The following is a 9,423-nucleotide window of genomic DNA, read 5'->3' on the forward strand; positions in this document are numbered from 1 at the left end:
GTCAGAATTGGACTGTTGTAATGGAATATGGGCAAAGGAATCAAACCCACTAAACGTCCATAGCAGTGGTCCTCAACCCTTGGTCCGTGGACCGGTACCGGCCCATTGACCAATTGGTACCGGGCCGCGCAAGAAATAATTAAATATTTCCGTTTTATGTATTATTTGAGTCTGGAGGATCTTTTATTTTGAAAATCCTTCAACCGGATTCTCTCGGTTACTTGCGCGCCAACACTGAGTCCACAAGCAGCAAAATGAGTAAGAAACGGATCAGATGTCTTTGGAAAGTTTCTTTGCAAAGGGGAAAAGGCCCAGAGAAGAGACAGGAGGATGATAGTAGTAAACACATGCTAATGTACATTGTGGACTAGCAGACCGGCAGAAAGTTTTTGCGTCAGGACTCGAAAAAGAATGGTTCTCCACTGTCAGTGGGGTATCTGTACATTTGATGTCAGTTGTCCTGATCGTATTTGTGGAACTAAAATTCACAGATTTCCAAAATCTGAAACGGGATGCCTTGCTTGGATCAAAGCTTATGCACGACCGCATTTGCAGCTCAACCGTCGTAGGATCAATAAGAACAAAGGAGTGTGTGCTGGTGTAAGTATTATTGCTTTGCTTTCTTTGTGTTCAGAAAAAGAAAGTCAATAATTAACACATCCATTATGAAAACATTTTAGCTAAGTACAGCATAATGGCAGTACGATACACCCTGAAGCCTGTCTGTTACACAGTCTTACGTTAGCTGAGCAGATCAATATGCAATGTGTACCGTATCTGACATACATTAAGGATTTTATTTTACCTGAAAAAGCTTTTTACTAAACTGTAATCATGTTAGCCACGCCAGCACCGAGTATAAGGCCTAGGCACACTCAAACATTTACCAACAACAGAAATCACTGATTTCAAAAGTAACCCTCAAAACCATGAATGCCCGACTTACTCAGCCTTGCAAGAACAATAGGCATCAGTGATCTTGTCCACAGCTATATTTATGCTGAGGGTGTGAGGATCTGCTGTTTTCCTCATCGACCAGTGTTATAGATCAACTGGTGGCTAAATCAACTGGTGGTGGCAGCTGGAAAAGACTGATGTTTCTGTGGGCGTGGCTTTTTAGGACCCTATTACCAAACCAGGATGTAAACAATGCTATAAGCTGAAAGAACTACAAATCTTTCCAAAAATACTATCCGATTCCGTAAAACAACCACTAAGATCTCGGGAATAACTAATTAGAAAGACTTTATTGGTCTAATATGGTATGTTGCCTTTTTTTTTTTAAAGTTAATCTGCAAAACCATCAAAACGTGTAAATTACGCAGAACTTGTCCTGCCTTATGTGTTGCTTCAGAGGTTGAAACTCGTCAAAGGAAGATCGAAATAGATCTCGATGTGGAATGAGCAGATCTCAAAGCAAAGCTGACATAAATGTTGAAAAGCCTTGGGATTAAAAATGAAATGTTTAAAAAGATCGACTGGCTGTGTAATTTTTCCACATATTCCTCATATTGTGATATTTCAAATAGGTATCCACAGAAACTATAGCAAAATCTTTTTAACTGTTTCTGTAAGGTTACATTTTATTTCCTAGCTCATTTACAGAAGACATGGCTACCGCAGATCTATGTGGCAGTGTCATTTCTTCCTTATTGTTGATATTTTTTCTCGTCTTTATTCTTTTCATCAAGTGACCGTAATTCTCAACCATATGAGACATCGCTGAAAAAACAATTGTCTTATATACTTTCACATCAGAAAAAGGTTAAAATCTTCACTCGAACTGAGATTCTGAAAGTGTCACCAATTAATCCAGGCGCCTTAAAGCGCGTGGTGTCCGTTAGATGACAATCAAGGACAGGTAGGAACATCGGACTCTCAGCTGTCGTCATAGCTTGGTGGTTAAAACGACGCTCTTGGAACTCAGCGACCGCTGGTACGAGTTTAGCTAGCAGCGCCATCGTCTGTTTCCCTTTTTGGACCAGTTTATTTTATTGTCTACAAAAATAAATAATCTAATTCACTTGCTGCCAACATTTTGGAGGTAGTGTTGTTTAACAGGTTTGCCAGACAAACTTTAACTGTAAGAATATAGTCAGATTACCAAGTTGCACAGCTTTGCTTCTGCAGCCGAGTGAAGTCTTAAAGTGAAAACGAAATAATGTGGCTTCCATTAAATGAACAATGAATTAGTTTACATGATATTATAACTGTTTATATTTATTGATATGTTTGCAGAGCATGTCAGTGAACATAAGACTGAACAGACGTAAAATGATCGTCATTACTCTAACAATGTTGGGCGGTAGTACAAATTCTGTTTAGTACAGTCTTCTTTGAAGTGGGGTATATTTTAGAGACATTTTAATGTATTCTTCAATATTCCTTCATACCATTATGTTTTGAAGAGCTCTTAGGGAAAGTAGAGACATTTTCATATCCGTTTATTTACGTTTGTAGCGTTTTGATCAGGAAACAACAAAAGCCACCTAATTTTTTACAAACATCTGCGTTGAGGACCCTGTTTGGCTGTCACTAGTTAATCTTAATGCGGCTCGTTCTGTTTTGAATTTGATTTCCCTTCGTCAACAGCTTGCAAACTGTTTCCCAGTAGAGAACACAAGTCAAATACTGTAGATATGGCTCATAATCTGTTGGTGGTATCTGACAGTAACGTAGGAACGTTTATTATTATAATTTCGGCTTGTCCGTTTGAATATCACCACCAACATTAGCTGTTAACTTTATATCATTTAGATGAGATGTTATTACAGTACAACTTATCGACATTACTTGATATTCCTTTCTATTTGGACACGTAAACACCACAAGCAACACCATCAGGTATGTGAGTTAAATTTGATTAAATATGATGATAAGCACCTCATTGTTTAGCGACACTAACTGTGGGTAGTAAGTCGCTAAACAATGCGACACTTACTATTTACCTTTTGCTTCTATGTAATGTAAGCAACTCGCATAACAGGTACTTGAGAGTCAATTCTAATGTTTTTCTGATCAGTGCTGGTTATAAAAAGCAGAAACTATCCACTTAGGTTTACATTGCGGCTATTCATGAGTTAGAATTAATGTGTTCTGGTGAACCTGAATGGGAATGGGATTGTGTTATTCATTGATCTGGTTATGCTCAAATGCCGTGTTTTCGAAGCGCAATGAATGCTGTTCTTTAGAAAATTGTTTTGAAACATAATTTTCACATGCAACATCAAACATATAAGCGTCCAATGGGATTTATAGTAAAGTTTTGCAAACGGTTTTTTCACGCAAGTAGCATTTTTCAACAGGCATCGACACAGCCACCTACAATTTGGAAACATCTGCGGTGCGCATAGGTTTCAACCAGTTGATTTAGCCACCAGTTGATCTATAACACCGTTAGCATTTCGCTGTGACGCGCAGAATGTTAGAGGCGTCGCGTGGCTCAAGCACCTTGATGTCGTCCATAAAAGATGACATGAACTTGTTGGTTCCCCTGTCCATTGTCGTGGCTGATATTTTGTGAAAATCCGGCAGAAATGCTACACTAATTGACTCAGAAATACTCTGCAGAGAGTCAGTCGAAATGAAAGACGCCATGTTTACATAGAAACTAAGCTCCGAGGCTTTGTTTGTGAGCCATGCGGCCACGGGAATTTAGAATGACCAAACACGGATGACGATGTAGAAGCAATAGTGACAGTTTGTGGAGTCATTTTAAGAGATAAAAGACGTAACAAAAAGAAAAGGTGGTGGATAAAAGACAGCGGGAGCAGCCGCTCTATTTGCTGCACTATGATTTGGAGGCGACTATGTTTTTTCATAATTAACATTTTGAACTGAATAAATAATAATGACCTTTACACATAATAATAAACATTTCCACATATCTCCGATATCCGGACTCAAAGTTGCGTGATATGTCAGCTGTTTGGGATTCCCCTCTGTTATTATGTCACCGCGCTTTCTGATTGGCTGCCTGTCACATATTCAGCAGGTTGTATTCTTGTTCCCAGTCAGGGAAAACCCCACAGGCTGCGATAAAAGGGCCAAGACAACCCAAATTGGGTATATTCAGGATTTAGGGGGAACACCAACATGCAGAAGCCTTATCTGACGGGTCACGTCCCATCCACTCCCTCCCACCCCCCCAGGCCGCAGCAAAATTTTCCAAGTCTTGACCGGTCCGTGGTAATCAAAAGGTTGGGGACCACTGGTCTATAGTATCTTTAGTTTAGACTAGATTATGAATCTTTATGCCTCAACATAAATATTATGACTAAGTTGTACTTTCAGGTTTAATAGACATGCAAATACAATTTGTGTTACAATCTGGTGATGATGAGAAATAAAGCAGGAAATCATTTGAGAACTACCTGTGCTGTCTTGAAAATCCCCAGAAATGATTTAATACAGGCAAAAAATAAGTGAAATCAATTTATTAACAGAAAAATGTAGAAAAGCTAAAAAAAAAAACATCAAAATTCTACCAATAACTTTCATTTGACAATTCATAAACTAGCATATTATGATGTCAACAGAGTAACAGATCAACATGCATCGTCCTAAATATTTCTGTGTGATAAATAAGGATTGCAGCGCTTTTAGAAACAGGAGAACAAAACATAAGAAAATCACTTAATATTTTCTGTTGTTTCCTCACAATTTCTTTGTGACTGCTGGGACATTTTAATTTTTATTCATCAAATGTTTCTTAGTGTTTTTCTCTGGCTGAAACAAAATGATGAAACACTTTGGAGCAAATATACACAGTATCAGTCCAAAGCTGGAGGCCAGAATAGCAAATATCTCCACAGCCACAGTAAATTTTCCAGGAGAGCTGACATAAGCTGGGATGAAGGTGATCCAGACGGCACAGAATATCAACATGCTGAAGGTTATCATCTTGGCTTCGTTGAAATTATCAGGTAGTTTCCGAGCTAGAACAGCTAACACAAAGCAAAACACAGCCAGCAGGCCGATGTAGCCGAGCACAGCCCAGAAACCAACAGCAGAGCCTAACGCACATTCCAGGATGATCTTCTCCTTGTAGGTGGTCAGATTTTTCACTGGAAAGGGAGGACTCACAACCAACCATATGATACATATTATAACCTGAATGAAGGTGAGAAACATGACAGTCATTCTTTGCTGTGCTGGACCAAACCATTTCATAGCATTACTTCCAGGAAGTGTAGCTTTAAAGGCCATTAGAACCACTATAGTTTTCCCAAGAACACAGGAGATACAGAGAACAAATGTGATGCCAAACGCTGTGTGCCGGAGCATGCAGGACCACTCAGAGGGGGCTCCAATGAAGGTTAGTGAACATAAGAAACACAGAATAAGAGAAAAGAGCAGCAGGAAGCTCAGCTCAGAGTTGTTTGCTCTGACAATTGGAGTGGCCCTGTAGTAGAAGAAAATCACTGCTGTTATGACAGCCAGAAAGGCTCCACCAACAGAGAATCCAGCCAGGATGATTGACAGGACTTCATCGAAGGAAAGAAACTCCACAGGTTTGGGGAAACAAGCATCTCTCTTTGCATTTGGCCAGAACTCTCTGGGGCATGGGAAGCAGTCAGGGGAATCTAGACACAAAATTAAAGAAAAAATTCTGAATATTAAAGGTGAATATCAAGAGATTTGGATTTATGTTACACATTAGATTCTACCTGTCATATTACTGATCTCTCCTTCAGGACATGGTATACAGTCATAGCAGCAGATTGGTTTTCCTTTCTGCAACACTTTACGAGTTCCTGGAGGACAACTCTCTGAGCAAACGGAGACTGGAACCTGAAACCAAGAAAGAGACAAAATCTTGTACAAGCAGCTTTGACAAAACATTTGTTCTGTGACGTCTTTAGGCTTATTACTTGTGTCCCACCATCCAACCAGGTTAAATTCCTGTTGATACGAAACTCCTGGCCTCTTGGCAGTGAAGCATCATAATATCCCACTGTTACCAGTTTAATAACTCCACTCTCACTTTTCTGCCAGTTTATTAATTCATAAAAAGCCACAGGGTCTCCATTAGCATCAAATGAGACATGGTAACCATTCTTGGAGAAGTTTACGTCCTTTAATTCTTTAAGAACCTTTAAATTAAGTAAAGAGACAGAAACTGAAACCATTTTCTGATGGTTTATGAAAACTTGTAAATGTACTATATTCTGACCTGTTTGGGTTCCAGCCTCACATGTTTGTCACATTGCAATATTCCATTGGTTTTGTTACACACTGCATTCTGGATGGCATGAGCTACAGCATAAACAGCCTTGTACACCATGTTAGTGATTCTTAACTGAGATGTTTCTGTGTACGAGCTTTTTAGGGTGTTGAGATCTTCAGTTCCATCACATTCTCTCTTATCTGAGAAAGCTAAAAAAAAGTAATAATAATTTTATTATTTCACTAACTAAAACAAGTTTTGTATGGCTATATTAATTATCTCCAGCTCAAAGGTCAAATTGTTTATCCTATTTTCAATTTAAAAAATAACTATAATTTTCAAGACTATTGTTTTGGGATGTAAGTGTATCTACTCCACATAATTTTGCTATTTTGTTATTTGCATAATTAGCAAATCATGGACAAAATTATGTAAAATAAAAGAGGTTTCAATGAAAAAATGCATTATAAAAAACATTCATAGTTTATATTTATTAGGCAACATTTAAATATGGAAATATTAAGAAATGCAAAGAAATCAATGTGTTTCAAAATACGCTACATTGGAGTCATATTTTTTTCAGTTTCAAAGAGAAAATTTTAAAAATCCTGTTGCATTTAGAATAAAGTATTTTTTTAAATTTGGATTTATAATGAAAGATGTTTATTTTCTTTCACATTTTTGGCTAAATAAAGAAAACCTTCTCACTTTCTGTCAGGCTGCAGTTGAAAGCTTCTTCCCAGAACTTAGTCAGCAGTAGGGAGGTAGCCGCCTCAGAGGGAGAGAGACCTAGAAGGAAGTCTCTCAGACCTGGGATGACAGATTGCTGAATAGCTACACCGATGGCTCCTGCACAGAAACTGAAGCTCATCAGGTTTGGGTCGGTTATCCAGGCTTCGCTCGCGATCCACTGACGAGGTGGAGGAGGATCTCGTGCCAGTTCCTCCAGCAACACTTTCATTTCTCCAATAGCTGTAAATGCTACAACAACCACTGCTGTTGAACTGAAAAGACGTAGAAATGCATTGAAATTTTACATAAAGTAATCTCCAGTAGTACCATAATATGATGAAAGCACAGGCAAAAGTAAATGATATACAAACCTACGGATAACATCTGCAACTCTCCTGATTTTGCTCGCTGGATCAGTTCTGAAGAAAGACTCAATGTACTCCACACAGATCCCCTCTCTGAGAGCAGCTTCAAGAAAAGACGCCATGCCATTATTTCCATAATCTGAGTCTGAGTGTACAACACCTATCCAAGTCCAACCAAAGTGTTTCACCAGCTTTGCCAGAGCGTCAGCTTGGTAATGGTCACTGGGAATTGTTCTGAAAAAAGTTGGGAACTGCTGTTTGTCTGAAAGGCAGGCACAAGTGGCAAAGTAGCTCACCTACAGTGGAAATCAGTTATCAATACAAGAACATTTCAGAATTGCAGTTTTCAATAAATCAGAGAGCTCACCAGAGGGATGTTGAAGGACCCAACAATGCTCGATATGCTGATGGATGGAGTGGATGCAGAGTCTCCAACAGCAGCCATCACCACTCCAGACTGAGAACAGTTTTCTCCTTTGTAAAACACGGGGTCCTGGCGGTTTGTTAGCTGAAATGCAATGTGCACTGCCACAGGCACCGAGACGCAGGAATCATAGATCTGATATCCAAGTTTGATGCCGGGCAGCAGCTCTGTGCTGTTGTTAATCTCATCAATGGCAAAGACCATAGCACGAGAGAAGCGCAAACTCCTGATATTCAAGCTGAACAAAATCAAGCAGGAAATTGCAGATGTTTACATTAAACTGAAAAAAAGTCTCATAAATTCAAGACATTGATCATGTAACAAACTGTTGTATACAACTGGGTTAATGAATCAAAATGGTCTCTGTCGTATTTCAAATTTTAGGTAATCTGAAGAGTTGAGGATATTTAGATTCAAATGTTTATGATATGAGACAGAATTTGTAAAGAAATAAAAAGATTTCTTTCACCCACCATTGCAGCAAACATGCATCATACATTTAATGTTTTCTGCCTCTCGCTCCTACTAACCTGCCAGTGCACCTCGGAGGCTCGGGCTTGAAGGTGTAATTATAGATCATTGTATTATGCTGGTAATGAATTGAGAAAACACCTCCAATAACAAAGTCTCCATCCTGTGAGAATTCAGGTGAGCGAGTGGCACCCTGGAGTGAACATTTCAAAGATGAAGCCTCAGTCGAGACATCAACCCCTACAGGGTCAAACTTTTGATCTAAGCCATTCACAGCCCCGCTAAGGCGAACCACTGAACTCAGCTCCAATAAACTCAATCCTAACCTCAAGCTAATGAAAACAGTCCAAATCTCCATCCCTCAAAGTACCCTCTTTTTGAGAGTAACTCTGTTTTTCCTGGCTTTATAAACCTCCCTCATTATACGTCATCCCATATCTGACACCGTCAACATGGGATTTAATTCTATATATTTCCAACCTACGTTTTATTACCTTTGAAAATAGTCTTGTTTGTAAGAAACCTTTTTATTCTTTGACATTCTATGAAAACAGAGCCATGTCTGTGTGGTATTTTGGGTTGTAATAGTGAAACAACACGGGAAACAATGAAGTATAGCAAAAGGCAAATGTTTTCCATCACCTAGGGTGAAGCCGTCGCAAAGTGACATCATCATGAGTGACAACAGTTGAAAAATTTTCCACTTCCTTGTGTTGTGTCATTAATCCGGGTATCCACATTTACATGTAAGAGCTCAAAATCCCACATGCACGACTTTCGCCGGTCGCTTGGCTGGAGGAGAGCAAGTGATTTTCGCCTCATCGCTCAAGTTCCATATGAAATGAAGGAAGATTACTGTTTTTAAAGTGTTGTGGATGTGTAGACCTTTGTTGGCCTCAGGGGAACATCTCATGAATAAAAACCATAGAAAAACTGTCCTGGCGAATGGCAAAAGAAAAGAATGCATACCAAACATACCATGATCCAGCCAATTTCTAAAAGGTTATAAAAGTTGTTGAAAGCGTAGTCAAGGAAAACATTCATCCAGAAAGCAGATTTGCGATTTAGCAAAACGTAACCAAAATATCAAAAGACACATAATCAAAACCACGAGAAAGACGTACCTGAAAATCTATCCATCCATCCATTTTCTATACACCCTTGTCCCTAGTGGGGTCGGGATACCTGCAAATGTAACTAATGTGAATGTAAATAGAAGAAAACCTCTGCCGGCATGACTGTCAAACAGGAAAGAGGCCAGT

General features: G+C 39.1%; 1 protein-coding gene across 2 annotated transcripts; it reads right to left on the reverse strand.

Annotated features, from left to right (window-relative positions):
- Positions 1 to 4,143: 4,143 nt before the first annotated feature.
- On the reverse strand, positions 4,144 to 7,909 carry LOC106913974 (extracellular calcium-sensing receptor-like). 2 transcript variants are annotated; one of them, XM_088012012.1, is made up of 7 exons: positions 7,634 to 7,909; positions 7,273 to 7,562; positions 6,878 to 7,173; positions 6,176 to 6,369; positions 5,874 to 6,095; positions 5,670 to 5,793; positions 4,144 to 5,585 (listed from the first exon to the last, which is right to left on the reverse strand). In XM_088012012.1, the coding sequence occupies exons 1-7, from the start codon at positions 7,892 to 7,894 to the stop codon at positions 4,687 to 4,689; spliced, it is 2,286 nt and encodes a 761-aa protein (XP_087868138.1). In that variant the 5' UTR covers positions 7,895 to 7,909; the 3' UTR covers positions 4,144 to 4,686. The 2 variants fall into 2 exon arrangements, with proteins under 2 accessions (XP_087868138.1, XP_087868137.1); XM_088012011.1 differs by having other exon boundaries at positions 6,176 to 6,378.
- Positions 7,910 to 9,423: the final 1,514 nt, after the last annotated feature.

Source organism: Poecilia mexicana, unplaced genomic scaffold (assembly GCF_051168715.1).
Source record: "Poecilia mexicana isolate PSO_F unplaced genomic scaffold, ASM5116871v1 scaffold_13, whole genome shotgun sequence".
NCBI classification, from domain to species: Eukaryota; Metazoa; Chordata; class Actinopteri; order Cyprinodontiformes; family Poeciliidae; genus Poecilia; species Poecilia mexicana.